General features: G+C 38.8%; 1 protein-coding gene across 2 annotated transcripts in view; it reads right to left on the reverse strand.

The window, feature by feature from the left end:
- The window catches only part of LOC135324913 (dymeclin), a 218,362-nt gene that overhangs the window by 47,137 nt on the left and 144,018 nt on the right, over positions 1–27,207 (reverse strand). For both annotated transcript variants that reach the window (XM_064501988.1, XM_064501989.1), the window contains exon 14: positions 15,042–15,144. In XM_064501988.1, coding sequence (XP_064358058.1) covers positions 15,042–15,144 — 103 coding nt within the window. The remainder of the gene's footprint in view (positions 1–15,041; positions 15,145–27,207) is intronic.

Genomic DNA, 27,207 nt, shown 5'->3' on the forward strand with positions numbered 1-27,207 from the left:
CCTTGTTCTATACCATAAATTTAGGCATCTAATTCAGGTAAGGAATTCCACTTTGGAAGAGAAAGGGGTGACAAGTCTCCTCCCCCCATAATTTCCAGAGGCAGCAAAATGACAAATCAAACATATACATCAAACAAAGCCTGAATGATTCTCACCCCAGTGGGCTTAGGAAAAATAAATGACTAGGGAAGGCATTTACTTGAGGCCAAGCTTAAGAGGCCAGTCTAAGCGCCCTCAGAAGCTCCCGCACCAGGGGACCCACCACAGTGCTCAGAAAACCTGCCAGGCACCAGCTAGGGACTCAGCGCTACGTGGGCTATTCAAGAACACAGTATTTCCAAGCCACCACGCAACTGGACAACAAAAAGCAAATACTATTTAGTAGAACTAAACTAGCCATTTTATAGGGTCCCACAAAACCTAGGAGGCAACTGTTGCTAGGGAAACTGTTAATGACATTGTTCATCCTCAGAAAATTGAAGCCGAAACTTTGTGAATCTGTGTTTTTCTCAAATCATGCTTGAAATATTAATGAAGTTTTCTTTCTGCTGAAAGGAGACATGTACTCTCTACAGACTCACTACTTCTCATTGAAATTAAGCAGTATTCCCTAGAGGTATGTGAAGATTTTGTTTAGTTTGACTGGTTTAACAGGAAAGGACAAGTTCCACATGCAACCTTAACCCAACCATACAAAGATAACTAGATCCTTACGATATAGTTTTTAATTAACAGAATTTGTCTACCTTTAGCAGACTTCAAGGACTTTAGAGATGTTACTCAAGTGAAAAAGTTTCTGATTCAAGCACTAAACATAAAACTTAGCTGTAAAACATCACCAGCAAAATTGTTAGGAAGTGTTATGTAATAATAACTGGTAGACAAAACTTCTACACTTCCCAACTCATTTTTTAAATTACACAGCAGGTCTTATATAACTTTCACATAAGGTTTCACATGCTTCCATTTAATGTGTAAGTGCTACTTAATGAAATCTCTAGACCTAAAAGTGTGTTCCTTAAAGATGACTTCTGACAAACCTCTGAAGCAAATGATCCTCCAAAAAGGAGCACTTGACATCTTTTGAAGAAGGCTACAGTTGATAACAAGACCCCAGATGTTTGTGTTTTAGTATGTATTAGAAGTCCAGATTTAAGAATCCTTATCATATCAGTCCTTATTATATCATACCCATTCCAGGTCGTTCTTCTTACCCCATCCGATATCTGAGTTAAATGAAGTACAGAAGCCCTTATTTCCATCAGCAAGAAGAAATAAGCTTAGGGCGATTGCTCGAAAATATTACACTGTGCAAAAAGAAAGCAAAAAGACCATTCAAACCCAACAGTGTCAATCAAAGTAACAACAGTACCAATAGTGGCACTCCCAGGTTCCCCTAAGAAACTAAGAAACCATCTAAGAAACTAACTGAGAAAGTATCAAAACCAACTGAATAAATGCCTCTGTCTAACTAAAGCTGTCAGCTGCCCTGAATCAGGATTCAGAAATTCTGTGCTGGTCCCTCGCTGGTTATATAGAGCAGTTGAGCACCTTTGCCCTGACATTCAAACACCTTCACTGGCTTGGCCCTACGACAGTTGTGTCCTGCTGAAAACACCATTCTTATCCATTTGGATTGTCCTGAGGAGAAGGAACATCATGACTGAGACTACGGATCTGAGTCCTCAATAATAAATATGGACTGCACCAAATTTCCACTATTTCTATACTAACCTAATCAGAGAAATACTTATTTCTTTGCCTAATTTTTTCCCAAAATAAGCCAAATGGAGCGCACACGGAAGTCACTCCTTCTAACCCTCCCCCAAAAGCCCTGTAAAGCTAAGCCAATTTTTTTTTTTTTTTTTGGAGATTTTAAGCTTTTGCCCTTAGGGCAAAAATTGCTTTTGAAATTTCTGTGTGAGGTATAACAAAGTGAGTTCACTCTGCAGACATTTTGAGTCATTACAAATTGGGGAAATGTCAAAAAAAACTAGCAAAGCGGTGTTACTGGGGAGGCCATCTAGCACTCCTCTGATGAGCTGTCAGTGCGAGATCACTGATTTGCTCAAACAAGAAAAAATTACCGCAAAGGTAAACTAAGTTGAATAAGACATTAACAGAAAATCACCATGAAATACAAAGAAGAAAACTGGAAAGGCTTGGTCTCACATTTCATGAGTAATTATGATTTTTTTTAAATGCAGTACGCAGGAGAAAACAGTCATTTGCTCATGATCTCTGTTCCTTAGGATTAATTTGGTAAATTGTTAATTAACCGGTGGCCTAAAATCCCCCACGGGTGCCATCTCACCAGCCTCTTTTTCTCTCCCACTACAAAGTTAAAAGGGATAAAATGAAGCGCTAGAAATCAATGAAGTGACATTACCCGGTCATAAACAACCTCCTGACAATATTAGACATGATTAAAAGCAAACAAATGAAAAAGGTTGATTTGGCCGGCTGCCGTTCATGTAGAAGGGAAAAGAAAACTTTTGATGAGCTCCTTAAACATGAGCAGTGCAGGATAATAATTTCAGGTTTCAGATAATAAGACACTTGATACAGGGTATCTTGTGGTACAAGATTGCCAAACTGTTAAGAGGAGGAATATGCTACTTTACAGCCATCATTTTACACTTTTTAATTCTTCTGATAACGTAGGGCATGAGAGCATGGTTAGAAAACTAACTCAGAAATACAACTCTCTCTGTGACCAGTTGGCATGCATACTACACCTATCTGAATTCTTTAAATGCTATTAAATATTTTGAAAGTTCAGGGAGATGGATAAACAAGGATATTAGAAAGCTACCATATTAAAAAGAAAAATGGCATTATCAGTCTTCTGAAAAAATTTGCGTCCCTAGGTAAACCCTTTTGAAAGGTGTAACAACGTGTTTTTATTTGTTTTCTCTTACCTTACCACTTATCAAAACTCATCACTGCTAGTAACACTATCATTTATTCTATTAAGCCTAGGACTGGTCTGAAAAATCACCAGCACCGAATTTCAAGACCCACTCTCCCAGGTTAAAGAAAAAGCAAATAGGAAGGAGATGAGCAGCAGACTTTTGGGAGCTGACAGCAGGAAAACCAGATGAATGGAGTAACTTTGAGATTAAATGTTGTCTTTACTACATTCCAGCTTATTTTTAAAGTGCATTCTCCGGGACACCGATAAGGGCCCTGCATCTATTCTGATAGACACCAAAGCTGGTGACACTGCTCAGCTTCCTGTCTAATGGTAGGGAAGCACACGGCCGTAGCATTAAGTAATGCCCCAAAATGAGCATTTAACTGAGATTAAAACAATATAGGGATTCTGAAAGTCTGTGTACATAGGTAAACAGCCCAAAATGAGAAAAAGGCGATATTTATAATCAATCCTGTTATTATAAAGACTTCAACAGATAATTTTTCAAATATTAAAGCAAAACAGTCTTCATAGAAAGACGGAAAAAACTGCATTGCCAACCAAATGTAATAGAATTTCCTGAAACATTTATGAAGATTCACCTACTCTGGGATGAAGCTTATTTTGCACAGCTGGTTCACAAAGCGTGGCAGCGAAAGATGCAGGCAAGGTGTCAGACCACGGCGCTCCAAGAGAGAAGCACTTGTGCATCTCTGCTGTACATCCAGCGTGGAGCTGCACAAGTGTCCCGTACCAAAATCCAGCCAGTGCTTATGATCAGTTACCTACAAATTAGGCTAGTTTTCTAATCAATTCTAATAAACAGATAAAGAGTCAAGGGCAAAGTGAGATGGCTAATTTATTGTGAAAAATATGTTTTAGGAATATCAGTAAAACTTCTTCCCAGGGCAATGTGACAGGAGCCTTCCTATGGTTTTGATATATCATAACATAGAAGATAAGTGTGGGAACAGGAAAACTTGGAATTATTTGTTCAGGCAAGAATTTGCCTTTTTCTCCGGATTGAATAAGCACCTGATTTCTTTTTAAGTACTGTGGAAAAGTTGTTGATGAGGAGCTTAAAGACCTGCCTTTAGGAACTGCAGCACACATTCGCTCTTTCACTTTAGTAAGATTGAACGTAAAGTCTTAATAATTATGTATGTTGCAATTTAAAATATATATATATAACCTGCAATGTTATGATCCATCTTCTTTTTTTAGAGAGAATAGGGTGGGTTTTTTTTGTTATTAGTGAAGAGTTTCCTTGAGGTCAAGTGTTTGGGTTAAGACGCAGGCGACTGCTCAAGCGGAGCAGGCTCTGCACACACACCAGCTTTGTACCCCGAAAAACGCAGCAGAATACAGTGTCCTTAAAAAAAGATGTCATAGGCTTCAGGAGCAGGCTGCACTCACTCCGCTTGGATCAAGCCTAAATACGTCCCACAACGATTCTGGTAAATCTCCACCAAATTCCAGTACTGCATCTGAAGGGCAACAAAACTCTTGCTCGTCTCCACTTTGCTTCACAGCAGTGTAGCCAGCCAGTCAACCCCATCCCTCTCCCAACAGCGCAGGGGGTAATAATAGAGCAGGATTAAATAAAGGTAATAGATCTTTTCTCTTAGGAATGTTTTAAAAGACATTTCCCTGAAATGGAATATTTGGCATTTCACTGGCAGAAAACCAGTGTAGAGAATGACCAAGACATTTATTTCTTCCATGAAAAAGTTAGATGACATTATGTTGGCTTTTACATAAATCTCAAGAAATAAAAAGGGAGAGAATTTGTGTGTTAATGCAAAAACTCCCTCCTGCTTTACTTTAAAATTAAAGTTGCAGGGTTAAACCCTCAAAAGCCAGACACGATCTTAAAATTGAAAACATAGCCTCTTCCCCCTATCCCAATGGGTATACGTGTTTTCAGATATGATTTAATTACAAGTCCACATAAAAGACTATGTGGTGACAGTTAACTGTCATGTTTTTATCTAATTCATAGCATGTTAACAATTGTTACTTTTTGCCCAATTTCTGGGTTATTGTTCCTGTAGTTAGTTAATTCTGCAAAAGAATTCGTATTTACAAAAACTGATCTAGCATATGAAAGGTACAATGTATTCCTCTACCTCTCTTAGCTTCTAAACCACAAAGAAAGCAGAAACTTAAAAGAAATCACTAATTACATGAAAGGGAAATATAAGTTTCTCTTTCCCATTGAGTCCATGAAAAACCTTAGGGTGACTTTATAGAATTCAACAAACATGAAAAATGGAGGCTCTTCAAAAGTTCTGCTCCTGCACACTCCAAATTTTGACAGGTTTCCCCCAAAAGTTAGTCCACAGAGGACAAGAATCCACTACTTTCAACAGGGATCAACAAAGTTAAAATTCTCTATTCTCCATTTCTTTAATGCTTCTCTTCAGGCCAGGTGATTTGATCCTCTGCTGGAGGAAACCAGTTTTCAGTAAATGTCTTATTTTTCTTCGTGTGATGTTCCCCGTGAGCAGCAGGAGAGGGACCAGCCCTAGCAGGGTATTTCGGGTTTTGAATTCCTGCCTGTTTCAATTATTCTGCTTAGTGAAACCTTTTCATTCCTCACTTCGTTGACAGATCGTCTTTCAATCTTATTTGACTCATCCTCTTTAAAGACTTCTACTTTCCTTCATCCCATCATCCGGTCCCTCGGCCACCCACACACCCAATTAATAGCAGTTAGCTTGCCTGATAGCGTAGGTGGACATCCACTAACGATGGACATCAGCACAAGAGCCACCCTCGCTGAGACATGGAGGGATAATATCTCCAAGATGCCAAATTGTAAGTTGGGGTGACTGCATTTCTATAAACTGGACACAGCTGGAATAAGTGTGGCTCTGCACAGGTCCAAAACAGTCACTTTTTCACTTTGGTGTGTTCCAGGTCAGACGGATTTGAGCAGGAATTTGACAGGTGAATGCTTTTACACCAATTCATCCACAGTCTGAACTGCGCTATCTTCCTCATATTCTGCTTTTTAAAATCACTAACTCTTGTTTCACCTGCAGTTCTCTCATTTGCCTCCTCTGGCCATCTGTTTAAAGACGGATTTCTCAAATTTCAAGTGACTGATACCTGAAGAGGTCTGTTACGCTACTTTTTTATATCTATATAGCACCTTTCAATATAAATGGATTGATTTTTTTTTAGACAGCATCCAGCTGAAAGATTTCCCAAACCTCACTGGTTAGTCCTCGCTGTAAAATATGAAAAGCAGCAGTCTGAAATAAAGGGCGAAACATCAAAAAGTTTTAATGTTTCACAAATACCTCATGTAGGAAAAGCAACGTAAAAATTAATTATTTGGTACTGAGCAGCCTAAAAGGGGTTGAACAGATTTTCTTGTGTGTCCATTTCCTTTTCTTTATACGGCTCTATGTTTAAAAAAAGACCTACTAAGATGTTTTTAACATATGGTAACATACTTCTGGTTCAGAAGTGTAACACTTTTCCATGGAAGCCTTGCTTTAGGAATACTAAAGCGTTGCTTTACTACATCGTCAAAATACACAGAAGGTACAAAAATAAATCTCATTCTTTTCAGAAATGCTGCACTCTGGAGAGCTATTGCATTGAATTTTTGTGTTTGTCTGGAGGTTTGACAAACACCAACCACATGCATTAGCAACCTCTCCTGAAAAGTGAACTGAGCAGCCCACTCGCACGAAGGAATAGGACACACATACGCACGCAAAGCCTACTGAAGACCAACACAACAAGTAAAGATGCTTTTGAAGATCAATATTGTCACTCTTTTCATCCAGGCACTTCAAAACTCTCCATTAGCCTGAATTAATCAAATCTTGGCTTACAAGGTAGTAATAAATAGAATCTATGGAGAGGCTTGTGAAGACTCCTGACGGCGATACACTCTGCCTACAGCTTATGCTGAACCACACTTCAGGCTCGCCTAAAATCAATACCTTGCATCAGTTCTCTCAAATGCAAGACCAGCAGATGCACAGTATTAAATCAGTGCACAAAATTCTATCGTTTAATCTGGGGACAGGTCTCATTCATTTTAAAACAAACTCTCAACTAGCTTAGCTATAGTCACCTTCTCTTATAAGCACACTCCTACAAGAAGTCTTATCCAAAACATTTCTTCTGAGTACAAAGATGCAAGCAAGTGCCAATTATACTTTCTTCTGCAAATTATCGATAACATGTCCTATAACTGTGTAATTATTAGAAAAGGAAAAATAAGAAAACAAAAAAAAACCCCTCTTGATGTTAACATTTAGCTTTCTTCAAATGCGCGGAATGACCAAAATAATTGGCTTTTTACAAGCCTTTAGTAGCAGTTTGTATTATAGAGAGATGGCACATTCTGATGCACTGATCTACTTGCTAACGTCAGAAGTTTTTTCCACTTCTTTGAATTTATTTCCACGTCTTATTAATTTAAAGAATCAAAGTTTTTTAATCAGATGATCCTAAAATCATCTGCTGCAACACTGAATATTCTAAAATAAACTGCAGACAGTAAATGTGGTGTTTTCCCAAGTAATGAGAATTTGTAAGTGAAATAAGGTTTAATACAATTTGTATATGTAACACACAACACAGGAGACCAACAAGACTTTTGTGGAACTCCTGTAAAGTGAATGAGGAACATTTTTGTGTATTTGCAAACTACAACGTATTTGTCCAAAAATCCTTTGACTACAAGTGTATTAGCAAAGAGACGACAATGCAAAAACCAACTGCAAAAATCATTAGTCCTCCATACCCATATTTGAAAGTTTAAACAGACTGAACGCCAGCAGCATCTTTGCCACAGAATTTTAGGATAGTTTGTTCTTTCTGTTTAAGGATAATTCATGCAGAGTCTTCTCAGGAAAGTTTCCAATTGACTTCAAGGGAAGAACTGATTAAGGATTCAGACAGAACTGCAGAATTTTGCTATTACTAAATGAAAGAGCTTGCTTTAGATTTGGGCTAGATTGGTTATTTGAGTCTATTCTGAAAATGCTATCTTTTGATGATATAAAAATAGGGGGATTAGGTAGGAGTAATATTCTCTGCACTAAAATATAATTCATCTGGAGGAGGGGATGACTAATATTTAGCAAATGTATTTATAGGCCTCTGGCTCAAAATTGGAGTGGAGATAGACATACCCAAGAATAACCTGATACTGAAATGTCACTTCTCCTCAAAAGCCATCAACTCAGAGTAATCAGAAAGAAAGGAAGTTAGCACAAAACAAGGCAACCTTCATACTGAATGCAACTTAAATTGCCAGAATCCACACACCTTACAAAAAACTATTACAAATATCAGCATATACCACCGTCAACAAACAACATCCTAAAGAATATTTTATGATCGTATTTGAAGTAGTTTGTTAAAGTAGCCAACAAAGGGATCTAAAAATGTGAAAAAACGTGGAACCTCTAAGTCAGACGACTAACAGTGCATGGCTAATGCAATTAAAAAGCCCCATACCTAGTTTCTTAGTCACATATAAAAATGGAAGAAACGTACACAAAAGAAAGACTGAAATGCTTTTGTGAAAACTACATGGCTTCTGAATTTTGAAAAAATGTTATGACAAAATAAATGATCTCAGCTTTTCTTGTCAGTATTTGTCAAATATGGACATATGTCAATGTGGAGTCTTAATCTAATTTGGTAGAAGTTTCCCATTCTGCCAATGGTCTATTCAACTGCAGCAAAAGAGCCTATATACATTTGGTATGCTCAGCAAAACTACTGATAAGCAGTATTTTTTACAGACTACCAGCTAAACAATATTAATTACATCCCACTAACTCTCTCATGACCAGTTTATGTGGAAGTTAGTTTAATTTTATTTCTACATCATTAGTATAGTCACTGGATGATCCTGGAGAAGACTTCCTATTTCTGAACATTTTAACTGTAGCATGCATTTAACATTATTGGAAAACCAGTTAACATTAAAAAACGTTAACATTAGGAAAACATTATCTTTGGTGGCAGAGTTCTGCATTAGTACTTTTCTTCAGACAATTAAAAAAAATAAGATAGAGCTGCAGCATATCCATTTAAACAGAGAACATGTTATAGGGCATCAAAACACTACAGCTCTTATTTAGTTTGAATATTGTTCAGACTGACAGTGAATGAAATACTTGTTACACGCTGCATAGGCTAAAATCATTAACTCTGCCATCCTTCGTGAAAACACGTGAGCATCAGAAGACCCCATAACCTTGCCTGAAAGATCAAACTATTACGTGGAAAAAGATGAGTCACTGCCCTGAAGGGGACAGAAGAGGATTTATGTATGACAATGCAGTGGTAGACAAATACCATGGGTAAAAGATACTAGGACACCGTTAATATTATATGTTTCCAGAACATTAATTTTGCTTTAGCTGTTTAGCAAAGTCATGACTAAATTGCATATACTGAAAATAAGGCTTACTTCATTCTTTTCAATGTATGGTACTGTCATCTTTCATCCACTGTAACTGAATCTCCAAAATTTACAGCTTTTAAATTTGTTTCATCACATTTAAAAGACGGCTAATACTCCAGTTCACAGACCTTATTTCAACTACTCTTTAGCAATCCCATATTTACAAGATAAATATGTAGACCTTACTTATAAAAGACAATTTCTTTCTAGAGAGTAAATGAAACATGAGAACCATTCAACATCTACCCATGTATAGCAGAGATTAGTTTGGTTCTGTCTTGGAGGAACCGGAATGACAGACCATTTAGGAAGTACTTGCAGCTTTGAATATAATCAACTGAAATCACAAGATACAAGTCACAAAAAAAAATCTTTTTTTGAAATCACTTTTGTAATACTGCTTTTTAATAACCCTCATAATGGCCGAATTAGAAGGACCCCAACTGAAGTCATTCATCCCACATAAAACAAACATTGCTTTTTCTTCTTAGCTTTGTTTTACAAGCTACATTATTTCCAGATGACGCTTGAGGGGCCGAAGAGTTTCAAGAATTAGATGCTTAAACAGACAGCTGCTTTCTATTTACCATATAAATCAAGGATAAAAATCAAAGAAGAATCTAAATATTGGACTTCATTTAGCCCATTATGGAGCACAAACTGCAAAAGGAGAGTGAGGAAGAAGAAATGCAGAAGTCTCATCACACAAACACAAAATGTAATTCTATTTATTAATACGAGAGAAGAATTCATTGATGCTTGCAGAATCCCAGGCCTCCCTAGAGCATTAGCCCCGCACAGCAGGTAAGTTTAACTAGATTGGGAAGGAGCCAGGAGAAGGGAAGCCGGCTCTGATCAGGAGCGCTCGCTACACCCAGCTCCCTGCATCCAGAGCCCTCAACATCTCACTTCGAATCACCAATGCGCATTCATTTCCAGACCTCAGCTAACGCAGAAAGAGCCGATTTTGGACAGCAGTTTAAAGGATGGCTCTTCACGTATTCAAAGGAGCACATTTTTCTAGACAACACAGCATACCTATGCTGCGTTGTTTCCACCACTGACAAAATTCCTCCACCATCCAAGTGCTCCAGTGACAGTCCTGTGTATGAAATAATTGTAGGTCTCAGCACTAAATGGAATTATATTTAAAATCCTTCCTGTTTAAGCTGTATTTGGAATAGAAAACCACATTTAATTTTTATAGCCAATATTTAGGAAGTAAAACAAAAAGTTAAACAGAAATGAATTTTACAATTTTCCCTATGTGGCTAGCAATCAGCTTACCTAAGCTATTTTCGATCCATACAGCTTCATTAACCAACAACAGGCTGCAGGTAAAATCCCCGTGGACATTAGTCCACTAACCTGAAAATAAAGACCTAGAATTTGAGACCTCTCAGCAGACAGCAGCGCCTGGGTGCTCATCGCAGGTGGTGAATCAGTCTGAAAATACGCTCCAAGGAGTCTTCATTTAACTAAGTCCTCAAGTCCACCACCACGAAAACAAGGTTGAGCTCCTACTGCCATAAAATCCCCTGTCCACACTGCATTAAAGTATGTTGAAAGAAATTCAGAAACCAAATTGAAGCTATGTAGCCAAATACATATTGAAGACCCAAGTGATGATGCTTGTCAAATTATTTGGCTGCAAAACCATTCCTACATTTGATTTTCATTTTCCTCAAATTTTACATAAAATAAATTCTTACAGTAAATCTGGGAGAGAATTCTGAACCCTTGGCATAAGCTTGCCAAAATTCCTCCCTCCCTCCCTCCCAAGAAAGAGTTGAGGAGGATCCCTACTGCCAGCTGTGGTACACCAAGTGCTGAAGTGCTCCAAGCTCATACACAATGCTATGAAATCCTTAAAAAGCGACAGTTTGGGCATACTGCAGCTCCAAAAACAGGTCTGATGCACTGCTTTCCGTGGGAAGTCACCATGCCTCTGGTTATGCTGCTACATGTCTATGAGTCAACAAATTATAAACTTTTTAATTTTTTCTTACATCCTAATGTATATTTGAGTAATTTTCTTTATTTGGACTGAAAGAAGCACAATTCTCAATTATTTTAATTATGGGCTATCCTGCTAGGTAAAAGCTTCAGTAAACGTGCTTTCACTGAATGTAAGAAAGCTATAAACAATGTAATTGGATTTTTCACATTTCTTCAAGTCTGGAGATACTTGGGCATGGGGACAACTTGGGGAAGTGTGCTATTTCAAATAGGTAATTGCTCCCACAAAAATACTACCGATTAAAAAACTCATTAAATGACTAGTCAGCAAAGTATCCGCATGGCATAGACTGAGAATTGGTCTAACCAAGTAGCCTGTATCTCAAGATGGGATTTATTTGATGACGCCGCTTTTTGGCAGCAACACTAGCATATGGGGTTCCTCTTGCCGCCCCTCTGGCTGCATCTTCCTGTGCCTGTATCGTGTCCCTGTCCCCATGAGGCCACCTCCCTTCACTACCTTGTATTGACTACGCTTTCTCGGGGCTTTGCTGTGCACTGGACCAGGGAACCGATCTAGCTTTAATAAGCAAAACCACCCCATACCCACTACCCTTTTCTTTTTTAAAGCCCCCCCAGACCCCAACAAGAACGATATAAAAACCAGCTGGGTCTGTTCCTTATTCTAGTTCGCAGCAAGAAACCCAGAGCTGTGTCGGTCCATCGGGGACCTGATGGCAGTCAGCAGCAGATACTCACAGAAGGACCATGAGAAGCATGTTTTTACCACCATCAGTCAGCAGGTTAGGGACTGCAGACTAGGTCAAAAACTTAGCTTTTTATACTAATGCAAAGAAAATACAGAAGAGACACTATTACTGTTTGAGCACTCAGAAATTAAGATATGACTGTGTTGCCGAATTGTTATTTTTTCCCTTTGCTGTATGCGCAAGCACACTGTACCACAGTACTTTAACTGGATCACTGCCTCATCTGATGTGCACGATGGACAGGGCTCATTTAAAGAACACAGATGCCAATTTTTTTCCTCCCATTTCCTTCCTGGCCCTACGAAGGGATGCACGCTATTTACCACATTTAATTTTCAAAGTCTAGTACGCACAAATGAGTAGAAAGACATGCAAAGGAAGAGGAGAACATGAGCAACACCTGGAACAGTTTTATGTATGATTTACTCCCATGTGTGCTTTGTACCATGCAAATTCACTTTTGCATTAGAGAACACAATAAGAAAAAGTCATGTATAAAAATGAATTAAGAATCATGAGAAATGCATGTTTAAAACATTTAAGACAGGTCTGAATGAAACCTCTGGACATAGATCTGGAGTAGAGAATGCAGTCTCAGCATCATCCCTTTTTTTTTTAATTCCATGCTGGTAGACAGTGGTGGAACAGAGAGGTGGAAAAGAGAAAATCCCTTTTCAGTCATTACACGTTTCTGGACTTCAGACACTTAAGTTATCTCGGTTCCTAGGATCTATAGTCCTTAAGCCTCCTGGCGCATTCTTGCACCAATCTAACACATGCTTTCAGACAACATACAGAATAAAGGTGGGTTTTCAAAAGCAGACTATGCTTGTGATGCTCAAGCTAAGTAAATAAAACCTTGCCTCAACTTTTGTCAACTGAGTAGGCTCAGACTGAGTTGGAGCCTGAGTAATTGTGGAAAAAAAGCCATGCATAAAAGTACATATTCTTCTTTCAAAATACAGGCAATAAACTTCAGTAATTCTGTTCTTCCCTAAAACAACTGCTGTCCTTCTCCTCCCCACCCTTCTGACTGACGCCATCCTAACAATAAAAAGGAAGAAATTCAGCAAAGGTATCTATCAACCCAGCAGTGCTTCACAAATACGTGCGTGTGCATCTATGAATATATATGTGCACATCAGGCTGTTTTCTTTCCTCTGAACTTGAGGATGGTAACTTGTTTGCCTAGGTGAGCAAATCTAAGGGTCTCTTTTCATAAAGCCAGTATCATCCCTCAGGCAACAGGCCACACACAGCTGTAGTCCCTGCATTAGGAATAGAAATTAGTGTTAAAAATTTTGGCCCTACTATCTAGGCATCTGAAGATGCCTGACGGTTGACTAAGGCCCCGCAATGTCTCAGCCGACACCAAAGCAACATCGCTTTGGCATGGAAGCCAACTGAAACACCGCAACCGTCCAAGACAGATCAATAAAGAACCACAAGGTCAAAGGAGCAGCACGAACACACAAGCGATGCCCATGCCTAAGTCAGGACCTGACGTGACACCGGGCTTAATCACCGCTAAGAAATACAGCCCGAGCGCCTTACCAATCAGAACAGCCAGAAATGCTTAATGCATCCAAAATATGGGAGTTCTTACAAGGGTGCCGCTACATCGTCAGGTCATATTGACGGAGAACCGAACCCAAGGGGAAGGGCCATTTGCCACGTCAAATGCTCTGCGAGGTATCTGAAGGCTACGGGGCACGTGGTTGTCCATGCCCATGCTGGTGAAAGAGCTTTAAGACAGCTTGGGTATCATCTCACAAGCCAAACAGAAGCTGTACATCTCCTACTACTCTTTAAATACAGCTGAGTGCAAGGGGCGTCTTTCTGGAACATCTGGGGTTCCAAAACAGCTGAGAAATCAAAGGTCAGATAGCAACTTTGGAGAGGCCCTAAAATTACAGGTGTTGTAAGGAACTTACTGTGATTTAAGACACAATAAGGTTAAAAAGGACACATAGGAAAAAGCTGCAAGTGATTTATTTGCTCTATAAACCAGCCTGTCTCTGAATAGCAAAATGCCTCTAGTTTCTATGTTGCATGCCAACAATAGTACAATAGTAACTAAGAGATGCAGGTTAAGAAACCCGGTTAGTTGAATTAAATTAAAGTTATTAAACTATTATATAAAATTAATCCTTTTTCTTTTTTCTTTTTTCTTTTTTCTTTTTTCTTTTTTTTTTTTGAAACTTCTATGACTTTAACGCTAGAGTAATATAATATGTAAAGTCTCAGACAGGTGTGTCCTGGAACATGTATTAACTCTCAAAATAAAATAGATGTTACATTTTTATCCTCAAAAACACACAGCAACCGAAAAAAAAAATCAAGATAACTTTTTACGCAATATTATATGAAAGTTCAAATGAGTATAAACCAAAGACACTTAAGTAATACAAAGATGTTATTTAAGTCTCCATCTTGTAATGAAGCTAGAGATTTTCCAAAACCCAGGCAATTAAATTACAAAATCACGGACTGTGTGGGCAGTGGCTTAGCAGACTGGTAAGAGCTGTGCGTATACACAAGCGTCCAGAACAAGCCAATTTGATCCAAAACTGCAGTGCTCTCTCGAAGGCTCACTGGGAATTGTTTTCAATCATATTTAGGCATTTTAACATACTGCAAATACCAAAGTCCTGTTCTTAAAAATAATGTTTTTAACTGCATGGTATAAATATCTCGAAATGCAAATGTCTTGGAAATTGTAAGTTGACAGCGTACGGTAAGTTTCTTAGCTATGAATAGCTGCGGTTTCGCCATTTGTAATTTTTTTTTTTAAACAAAGTGTCAGACATGATGTCATTCATAGACGTTCCTATATTTTGGTGTCAGTGGTTGCTTAGTTGTCACACTTTTGATAAGTCTTTGCAGATTTAGGGATGTATCACTTCTATTTTGAAGCACCTACGAGAACGTTAAGCTCAATACTCACGTAATCGGGAAGTGGAGAGTCATTTGAACTGAGGGAACCTCTTAAGGACTGCGTGGCTTGCTCCAAAACTTTGTTGTGTTTTTTGGATAACAAAGAAAACAAGCTGGAAAAAAAGGGGAAAAATATTCATGTAAATTCACAGTTATACTCTCAGATAGACAATCCAGTCAGAAGAGGTACTTCATTATATACACAAACCTGAATAAAGAGATTTTTAGAAGTGCAATGCAATGCACAACAGTTACATAGATTTTTTTTTCTTTTTAAACATCTGGGATAAACAACAGCAGATTTTGAATTACAAATATATTCTATACTGTAAATCATGAGAAGAACAACATATTTTCATAGTTAAGTTCTTAAAAGTCAACTTATAACAGAATTAATGGTATACATGCATTCTGAATTCATAACCAATATATACTCATTAAAATGCAATTTTTAAGTTCAACATCTCATGCAATATACTTATTTTCCTTCCTTATCATCAGTATTTTTTGTTTCAGTGACCTAATTGTTTAGTACAGAAAGAATCCAAGTATAAAACAGAATGTTTGGGTATCCGGGGGTTGAGTTTATGCATTTTACTATAGTGTGTACTTCTCAAATTTATTTTAGCTCCAGTCAATGAAGCATCATATTAGTTTTACAAATAATCTGTGAAGTCAGATGTCCACACACATAGAGAACTAAACATTTTTCCGTGCATTTTGAAAAGACCATGTCAATGTCTTTTTTTCTAAAGTCCGTTAATTTGATGAAATTAGCAATCCTACATCACTAAAAAATCCCACCATAATTCTTTTGTGTCAGTCATACAAATAATACCATCACCAGATACTACACGTACATAGGCTGTAACCATAGACTTCACAAGATAATACCGAATATGCAAACCCAAAGATGCACGGGGCTTCACAAATTCAATCCAGGACAGACCTCTCCCACAATAATCTTATGATTTAAAGTGAGTTTGGGAGAGACGATAGTTGTATTTGGAAAGTAAGGCTGCACAGAGCCTATAACATTCCCAGCACAGGAAAACTGGTGGAAATACTGGGGCTTGATAGACAGGTGGGTAGGAGGGCAGACAGCAGCATGGTGTGGAATCGAGCATGTCACTCCTTGCCCAGCCACACTCGCAGAGGGTGGTATAATTTGATACATAAGGAGAACTTAGCCTGAGTGCAAAGGGACATGGAAAGACTTGGAGCAAACAGTAGCAGTGGCTAAAGGACTGCTGCTAGTGCTTGGTAGCTTCCAACGGCCAGATGTTTCCATAAAGCTGCTGGATACATAAATCAGGGATATCAGTCAGCAGATAACACACAGAGATGGACACTGAAGCAGAGGGAACTAACTGGTACCTTCAGAAAGGGAAAGGGTACAAGCAGGACATTCAAATACTGCATAGAGAGACACAACAGAAGCAGCTAAGTAAATTGCTGAGAACAATTTGCATGAGATCATGTTAAATCTGAAATCTGCTTTCCCCAAAATGGTCTATTCCAGAGCCTCGATCTGTGAAGCTGCTAGATGTTTTCTTTCTTTCTCCTGGCTTCTTCTGAGACTTCGGACCGAGTGGATACTATCTGGCTGGCTGAATAGCTCGGGTTGCTTTCCACCCCAATTTGTATGCTTGATTACAAAATTCTTTTTCATGTGTTCAGAAATCCAGATGATAGTATTTGCAAGAAATACTCCCCCCCAACCTTGGTACAGGTTGTTGCTTTAAGGCTTTCTGCATTTAAAAATATTCTTCTGGCTTCTTTTTGGAGCCAGAGTTTCCTAGGATAACTGGGATGGTCCTTGGAGGGTAAGGGGGCCGTCTTGACAAATAAACACCAACGACAGCCACTATTGCTTAAGTGTGTCGCTCTTTGAATTTGGTTATGCGTGCTCTTGGGACAAGGAGCAGTGGCAGGCTCCTCGTTCACCAGATTCAGTCAGAAAAGATTGACGCCAGCTTTATAATTGAACAAATAAGTGGCAGTATTATATTATAGATAACCTACATTTCTTGGAATTGGGACAAATATAGTGCTCTGAGGAACGTGCTTGGAAAGCTTTTCTGCCTAAAGAAATGTTGCTCAGAATTTGAGAAAGTCGCCTTTATTTTTTACTTCCTTAAAATGTAACATTGCTATCGTAGCCTTCACGGCACGTAGGAGTAGGTTCCTCAGAGCAGCAGGGATTTGTCCCCTTATTGTTAGTCAAGAGTCTCAGGAAGAGGCAACAGCTTTTCCAACATGCTTCGCGGGGAGCCACAAGGAATTAGTTACATCTCTTAAGACCAAATCATAGCTCTCAAGAGCCAAGTCAAGAAATTCTATCATTCTCCAGCACCTCTCCAGTTGGATTTCTCTTAGATTAACAGCTTATGTTTGAGGACAACCTTCGCTGTGCTGAAGGCATCCAATTAACCCGCACAAGAGCCAACTGAGGAACACTGCGCCATCCCCACGTTTGAGTCGGAGAATTTGAATTTGACGGACCGAGCAACGTGCTCGAGCCCAGACGGCCAAACCGGGGATGGCAGCTTGGCTGCCAGTGTCCCGGCCCCATGGGGATGATCTCAGCGAGGTGGTGATCATCTCGGTTGGGCTGATATGGCCCAAACATCAGGCAAAACTCCAAAACGATTATTCTCTGTGATGGTTATGTGAGCTGAGAAACATTTAGGGTTTTCAGGATAACACAACATGCCTGACAATGTTATGAACACCTTTTCCTCAAATGAGCAACCAAGACCAGAGGAAATCTGCTTTGTCCCAGCACTGGGAATCTTCTGTTTTCTTTTACGCTATCAGACAGAACCATGCACAGCCTTGACACAATATAATTCCTGGGAACAAATGTCAACCTCCCACTAATTCACAACTATTCATCAAAAAACTGAGAACATTCCCTGTTAAAAGGGGAAGAGGCAACAAAGAAATAAGATATATTAATAGACTCTCCATCCTTTTCCTTCCCACAATCAGCTATTGTATTTGCAGAGTGAAATTTTTGTTCAAATCAGAATTTGGATTTGAAAACTGGTCATTCACCTGAAATAGCAGCGCTACTTTTAGAAGCGCCAGTATTTTTGAAGCCTCGCGGTTCGGAGATGCTGCCATCAGCACCATCTAGTGCTGCGGAGACAGAATAATCAGCTAGCACCGACCTAGCGATGCCTACGGCGGGGCAGGAGAAACAGGTTACACGCGGCATCAGCCCGCTCCAGAAGATAGAGTTTATTTATTTCATGAAGAGGAAGAAGAAAAGGAAAAAGGACTTTGAACCTTTTTTCCAAAATACATAATGTTGTGGCTATAAATGAAATTTAAGTATAAAGCAAAAGAATTGGGGATAGGATTTTGAAAAATGCATTTACTTAATACCTGCGAAGAGGAAAACGCTCATATATTAGTATTCCTGCATGGAATTGGAATATTGGAGAGCAAATTATCTTCTCTGGCAAAAATGGAGATAACTGGGGAAAAAGGAGGAGAAAGGAAAGAGAGAGAAGAACATTTCTTCTTCATATCTCATTTTTGCTTCCTTAAAATAACTTAGAAGTGTAGTGTAACTAAACTAGAGCGCTTGAACGTGGCATAACCAAGCCCTTCGTGGTTGATTTCCATTTCTAAAGTGGCAACGAGGAGATAAGTCCTACTATACGTTGTCTTTGGCACCAGGGCTTTCCTCTGCAAAGTTCTGCTTTCCTGCCACAGTTCATCGACTTTGCACCTGTGCTAAAACACTTGTTGTGGGACCATAGCCCAGAACACCAATATTCAGGTTAAAAAAGCCCCAAAGCCTCTCCTTCCCATATCAGTTATCCTTTCCAGAGAGCAGTCGCCGAGATCAGTCGAACTGACGCAGCAGGATGAGGGCAGCGACACGTAGCTGGGAACTTTTCATACCGAGAATGAAAACAGCCCACAGAATTACAGCCAGAAAGCAGGAGAAAATCTCCCAAAGGAAACGGTTTAAACTTCTCCACCAAATAATTCACTTCTCATTATGCCCTCGAGCTCCGAAAACCACCTTGTGAAATACCCATTTCACTTGCAGAGTATCAGAACAGATTCAGTTACAATCCTCAAAAGGCATTTCATGAAATTTAGTTCATATGGGTCTTTCATCATCAACAAACACTGCATGCTAAAGGAGATACTTGATTTTGCAGCAGCCACATCTCCATGGTCTTCCAGGGATAAATATATATATCTATATATACATGCACACATATACATATATATGCATATGTATATATATACACACACACTCACATATATGTATGTGTATACATATATACACACACACCCCCCCGGGTAAGATCAGATATGCGTATGTGTATATATATACAGAGAGAATGTAATGTACAATAGAAGTCACACATCATTTTTGCCCCACTAAAACTGGGCTGAAAAGATCAAATTGAAAATTAAATATTCTACATGCTCATGGAGGACAGCCCACACAGGCTGACAATAACATGGGGTTTTCTACTACTCTGCTTGTCCTGTTTCTAAGTTTTTTTTTCTATTGACAGCAATCAGACAGGCTATGGAGCTACATGACCCTTTGATCTCACCCATTATAGACTTTCTATAATAATAATAAATTATGTTCTGAACAATTAAAATGTATTAGTACATCAATCCAGCTCTCAGTCACTGAATTACTTACAGATCAATGTTTAGCAAGCAAAATAATAGGCTGGAATAACAACTAGATGAAATAACAGCTGGCATCTATTACAGATCATCAAATCACGCTACGGATGCACTGAACCGACAAGGAAGACTCAAGTCTGAAAGATAAACTCAAGGTCTCATATTTCTGATTTTCAGAAATTACGAAAGCACTGGTTTCTTAACTCCCTCAATACAGAGGAAACTTTTTTTTTTTAAAATTTAACACAAGGCTGGACCTTGATCAATAAATAAATGATTACAGACTAAACAGTAATGGTTGCTTAAGTGCAAGTGATTTGATTATATGGTATGTGCACACAAAATAAAATTCAAACCAGGAATATACAAACTTAACGCTTTCAAAAAGCCAATTCCACAAAGCCTGTGGAGAGGGGCGTGAAAAATGCCAGTAATGGGAAGTCATTTAACAACTTTCTTCTTGATCCGCCAAAAATCGCAACTGGGGGAAAAAAAAAAAAAGAAAAAACAAAACTATGCTTTTCTGCAAAAAGTCTAGTTTACAGCAGAGATTAAAACAGCTTGTAAAGCACTCCTCTCACATACAAGAAATGAATGCATAAAATGGAACTTTTATCTGTAAAGGAAAAAAAGATGAGGGAATTAAAATAAGAAGGTAAAAATAAATCCAAGCTTTAGAAAATTAGAAGTTGCTGGAAATTGATGAGAGAGAAAAAAAAAATTGTGGCCAGATTTAAAGATACGAGAAGGAAAGGCACTGTTGTACCTTATTTTAAGAAAGCAAATGCGATGACCCAAGATAGTCACATGCCAGCGAGTCTGAAGCAATCCTGAGCGTAACAACGCAACACGTATTCCGAGATTCATTCACAGGAGGACACCATCAGCATAGAAAAACAGACCTCCTCAAGCTCGAGCCATTTTTTTAACGAGACTACAGAGAAAATCAGGCAAGGGAGTATCACTGTTGTTACAGATTTCTGTGTGTCATTTATATGACTCTGTTCCATGCGGAATTTTTTATTAAGAAACTAAAATGATAAAAAGCAACCTGACATGCATTAAATGGACTGAAAAATGGCCATCTGACCAGTTTGAAAAAATCTACCTGTAACCACACGGTTTTCAAATCAGTCTTTCTAGCAGGGTCCAACGGGAATATATCCTTGGCCCCTCTAAGGGCAATAGCTATTTAACTGAAGCTACTGAAATACCTTCAGTGATATAGAAATGACATGTAAGATGATATACATCACTGATGTACATCAATGATATACGAGAAAGTAGAACTGTTAAAGTTTGCAAATGGCACATTCGTCATAGGAGTGACAAATAAAGAGAGAAGGACATTGTTATTAATGTTTTCTTTATCTTTCAAGAAGTTGGACACAAAGTAAGAGTTGAGAAGCAACTAAAAAAGACTAGACCAACCAGACCGAGACTCTTCCTAAAGCGCATCCAGGTTATACGCCAAAAGACAACTGGGAATTACCAAGAATCTACGCTCAGGCTGAGTTCAGACACGGGAAATGAGAGAGACTCCTAGGTCTTGGGGACAACCCTTGGCTTCACGCTGCTCCCAGCGTCACGCAGCTCAGGTAAGAGTAGACATGTCTACTCACAGTGCACTATGGCTTTAGCAGGGAAGGTAGATAACTGCTGGAATAACTTAGCAAGTGCTGTGACAGTGATGGAAATCGTTAAAGATTGGAGGTTTTAAACATTCTAGTTCAACCACAGAAATGTCAGCGGAAGGAGGAATGGATTGAGGGAAGTCCCTATGGTCTGGGTTATGTTGGAGATCGTATGATCTCCAACGGAAAGATCTCCAGCATATGATCATACGATCAAAGTGGTCTCTTCTGGTCCTAAAAATATATGCATTTAGGTAATGCTCTACACATACTGCATCAAAACAGATGGCAGGAATATTGCAGAATAACTTGCATAAATTTTTACTTGCTTTTTTTTTTCTTCATAATCCATAATCTGAAGAAAGATGCAGACAACAAAATCCTCCTGGGAGACTTTTCAGTTCACAGCATTTGTGGGTTTAGTGGCATTAAGAAAATCACTATCATTAGGATCGGTAAAACTGGAAAGGCATCTTCAAAATGAAATTCTTTCATTGCTAGGCTGGCACATCAGCACAGTTACAAGGGAGGCAAGAAGAGAAACATCTGTCACTTGTGCTGGCTCTTGTAATTAAGACAGCAATGATTAAATATTAAATTTCATAAACCTTTATGAAAATTTGGAGAGGTTTAGCTGTCTGTTCGGATAGAAGGGAGATGATACGTGTTCAGAAGTGGAGTCATAGTAACAGGAAGATTTGTGTCAGAGATTACACAACTGATCGGGAGGGGGGGTCACAATACTCCAAATGTCCCTTTGCCCAGAAACGTCCGATCTCTATCCGAACCAAAACCAGGGAAGGGCTGAAAGCCACACCATGACAAAGGATTATTTCAAATGCAATATTTTAAATATCCTGGAAAGAAATAATCGGGAAGAGGTGAAGACTAAAAAGAGGCTGCAAGTTCTGGGTTGTTCCTACTCTCCGCACTCACACACATGCCAAATGTAGTATTGTTCTAAGTTTTAAAGAATTAAATGTATGCCATAAACACTGAAACCTCACGTTATACAAATGTTCCTTAAACAACAGGATTTCACAACTCACACATGAACATTGCAATTGTATTAGAAGACAACCCCTTCATACAGACAAGATCTGAAAATATCTTAGGTTCAAAACCTGAAGTCTTAGAGTTTAAACTATACCTTAATTCCTCTATATTTTAGCAACACTCCTTCATTTTGGCCTATTGCTTAAGTTATTACAGCAAAAAAGTGTATGTTATGGAAGAAGAACTCTACTCGCATCCTAGCACAGATGTGGATCAACACCTAAGGAATGAGGCCATGGGAAAGAAAATCCATTTAGGAGAAATAGTGGAGAAAAACCACTAAGTCCCCCAAAGCCCAGTCCATTGAAGAGCTCTTGGGACATTTTGCATTTTTATTACGCAAGCTCTAACGTCACATAAATGGAAGTAATGCGAGAGAGAAGCCATCTCGAACTCTGAGGACTCTCCAACGCAGGCTCACTCCACGGACAGGTACTGATGGAGGAAATGGGCTCAACATTGACTGAAACTTTCAAAAGAAGAGGGAGGCACTGCTCTTCCTTGCTTGAACCCAACTCCACTGCTCAAGAGACATTTGGGCTCCCAGGTGAGAGGGGTGAACCAATTAAGATATCAACCCACTAAGCAGAAAATAAGAGCATACTTTGTATCTTTCTTTCTAATCTCGTAAAGTGAAGACACTAATTTCTGCTGAATATATCTTTGCTACATTTACCATTAGGTCCATCCGCTTTGTGGAGATAATGTGAAGCCAACAAACCTAGGATGTGCAATCTCCACAAAGGTAACGTATGAAAATAAAACGGTTTGTCCAAGCATCCCTGATGGACTTATTTACCAAGTAACACTTAAAGGACCAGGGAATGAAGAAGTGCCAAATGGTCTGGTATTGCTAGGTTATTCTCCAGCCAGTGACCAGGCATATTTTTCTGATTTTTCTTCTCTAGTGCCTTCTCCAAAATGCAAGTTTGTGTCCCCTTGCAAATAGCAAGCAGCTGAGACACACAACCTATTCCTGGGAAAACCTCAAAGCATCACTTTAATATGATCCTGGGTAAACAAATGATTTCTATCCCATCTTCCTGTTGAACAACAAGCATTAAAGACCATTCTTTTAATCCTACAGTCCTGAACTTGGTCATAATACACAGAAACACAGGAAATTCCACTTGAACCTAAGAAAACACTTCTTTACTGTGTGGGTGGTTGAACATTGGAGCAGGTTGCCCAGAGAGGTCGTGGATTCTCCATCCTTGGAGATGCTCAAAACTCGACTGGACACAGTCCTGGACAACGTGCTCTAGGTGACCCTGCTTGATCTCCAGAGGTGCCTTCCAACCCCAGCTATTCAGTGATTCTGTGGTTCAAGATATTTTCATTTCATTTCAAAAGTTCATCATTTATTTTAAAGAGTATTCTTTTATCTGATTACATGTGAACTGAGACCGATAACCAATGTGCTATGAAAGACATTCTATAGTACAGCCACTCAAAGAAATTGTTATTAATAATTAGAAAAATATATGTTCATGATACGCCTGGGGTATAAAGCATACAAGCAAATTCAGAAGTGACTTAAAAAAATTAATTAAGGCTTTGCATTAGCAAACAGGATTTCCTGTTAAAATGGAATCAAGACGACAAAGAGACTAGAAAAAATATGGAAGTAAAGAATCTGATCTGGTGAGGCAAAAGTAAATATTTACAAAAGTTAGTCTGGAGTTTAATTTGCAGAGAGTGGGAAATGCATTCTTCAACTGAAGGCATAAATTGTTGTGTAGTTCCTGGACAGTTTCCAATGCATGCTGGAAAACTGATGCTCCTGTCACTAGCGAAGTAAAAGCAACAAAAAAGTAGGAAAATCCTTCCCCTGTATATTGCTACAGATAATCTCATTCCTCTTTTGTCTGGCATGCCAAATAATATCCTTGTAACTCTACTTAGAGGATAGAATCAGGCAAGGATGAGAAATACTAAACAGAAACAAGATCTTCATTGCTCCAAGTCACATTAAAGTATAAACTCAATAACGAGTGCAAACTGCTACAGAGGAAGATCCCCCGGGCAAACCCCATAGATGCTGCAGATTCAAGCAAAGCACTTAGCTAAGTGCTATTTATCTGCTGTATTTTTCTGTATTTTTGCAAGCAGCAAACTAAATTCAGGAAGGCTTAAAGCTATGGGGAAAAGCGTATGCAGTCCAGTATAAACAGAACGTATGTTTTTAAAACTCAGGAAGGGTCAGGCTAATTATAAGGTTCATTCTGAGCTAAATCGCCATGAATCTGCCTTAGGAGTCTCCAGGCATGAATGCAATTCCTTTTAATATTCCCTGTGTTTGCCCTGTTAACAATTTATATGAAAACTGAATGGGCAACGGGTCCACAATATTTCCAGCTCATCCACTTGCAGTTAATTCAATAGAGCCAATGTTTCATAGCTGCTGAGAGAAGACATTTGCCTTGAATTAGGACAAAACTCTGTGGGTGAGAAGCAGAGGAAATTGCTGGAGAAAGCGGTCCGAGCACAACTCCCACCCAGACAAACAAAGACGGGCTCTGAACAACCGAACAACAAGAAAATTAAAAAGACATCACTGCCATGCAACTGAAGGACCAACTCCTTACTCTTTGAGCAGCTCCTGTTTAACACTGGCTCGTTTAAAAGCACAGTGTGCATGTGTACACACCTATCTGTATGCGTTCAGGTCACTGCAACATTTATAATGAAAACTGCTGTGCTACACTAACACTCCTCTTATACACTGAGCTGAGACTTAAACAATACGCACGTCTTAAACTGGCTTTCCACCACCGAGCATTCGCATTGCTCATCACCTGCGCCCTTTCCTTACAGCAACATTTTGTACAGTTTCAGCTTTTCAGTGCCCCTACGTTGTTAAAATGAATCATTTACTGCATTGTCCTTGGATGCTGGAAATAATGTCATAGCTTTGACCTAGTTTTGTAAAACTGAGTTTCAGTATTAATGCACTGGAATAAGAATCAAGTTGCTAGGAGTAGACATCATCCTGCTATAGACAGATGCTTTTGGTTTTGCCTTATGCCGTGGTTTCCCTTAGCATATATTTTCTTTCTTCCTCCTCAACACCTTGTCCAAAAGGTCTCTTTGCCATTCTTGCCCCAGAGGAATGAGTTTTATCATTTTCGTCATATGCTGACCTTCTCTTAGGGTATAATCAGGCAGGACACCTGACCTATTCCCTCTGCATTAATCCCAGCAGGATTGCACTAACAGTCATGGAAAGTATTCACATGTCCCTAATGACCATATTTAGTTTAAGTACCTTATTGATATAAAACCTCTTTCAAATTTTAACGAAACTTGAAACATTTTTGGAATAAATGAAGAACATAAATCAGAGCTATCAAGATTCTACAGTGGAACTACTACTGGGGACATTACAGAGACAACCAAAAAAACCCCAAACCAGGACATCTCATTATTTGCACCTCTCACTTCCCAAGAGGAAGGACATCTATTTCAATCCAAAAGCATTCTCTCTAACTACATAAGAAAAAAAAAAAATCTTAACTTGTGTGATTGAGATTTGTAACCCAGGTTTGTCAAAGGATTTGCATTCAAACCAGCAAATACAGAATTTTTAGGCAACTTCACAACTATGCATTCCTTTCAAATGTTGGACATGAAAGATGTTGGAAGGAGTAGAGAATAGACCTTTCTAAGAAAAAATGTATGGTACTTTATCATGAAATCAAAATTCACAGTACATGATTTCATATCATATAAATGTATACACACACACACGTACACATACACACAATTTCCTCTGGGAAAGAGAGATATTTGCTGGAAACACTGCTTCTATGCAAATAATGCTGACATGCAAATATACATACTTAGAAATAGGCTGAAATGCTTAAAAATTTTCTGAGGGGCATAGAAGTACCTCTGCCAGACTACTCAAAAAAAAAGAGGAAAAATGCAAGAAAAACACAGGATAACATTAAATAATCAATGTAATATATTAAGTACTTTTCGCTACTGAGACCAAGATCAAGTTTAATCTCTATTACTAAACATTTCCTGTAAAAGCATAACAACCATGTACTTTAAAAATAAATATCATAAATAAAAGTTGTCTATCTCCTTCATTGCAATGTTAACATCGATCCCCTCTTGAATTTCTGTGGATGTATGTACCCAGATACAAACTTTCAAAAGGGAGCCAGACATAAATAAACCTCTTCCAAAGGAAAATTCATGTCAAAATAGACGGGAAATAAAGAATAGGTCTTTTCAGCCTGAAAAATATCCATGTCATTGAAAGGAAGCATTTACCAAGCACACAAATTCATAAAGGAAAGTGTTTTGTGATAGCAGCTGGCGTGCCCAAGCCAAGGCTGCGAGCGCTACGCCGTTAAATACTTCGCATGTCGTTGCTGTGCTACTTACAGAAAGTTCAGGTACTAGAGGATATGAATGATGCCATCAGCCAGAAACAAAAATACACATTTCCGTGACGTGTGCGTGATCGTAGCGACTACACACAAAGCAGGAATGCAACCATGAAGCTCTTTTTTTCTTTTTTAAGGGATGTTAATACCCAGGCAGAACCCGACTGCAGCGGACACTCAGCAAAACTATAGATACCGGAGCATTTTGTGAGAGTTCAATTCACCATGGAAAGAGCTGAGGTTCATACGCTGTACGGGGTTAATTTGGATTTAAGAAGCCCAAGCCTAGCTTTGCTCAACTGAGTAGAAGAGCTGTGTCAACCTCACAGGAAGCAAGTCAACAGCATCCTCTTAATTCTTATTATTTAACTTTTTTCTTTTTAAGACTTCCATGTAGATAGGGCCTCTCAGC

The sequence above is a fragment of the Dromaius novaehollandiae genome, chromosome Z (genome assembly GCF_036370855.1).
Source record: "Dromaius novaehollandiae isolate bDroNov1 chromosome Z, bDroNov1.hap1, whole genome shotgun sequence".
Lineage (NCBI taxonomy): Eukaryota > Metazoa > Chordata > Aves > Casuariiformes > Dromaiidae > Dromaius > Dromaius novaehollandiae.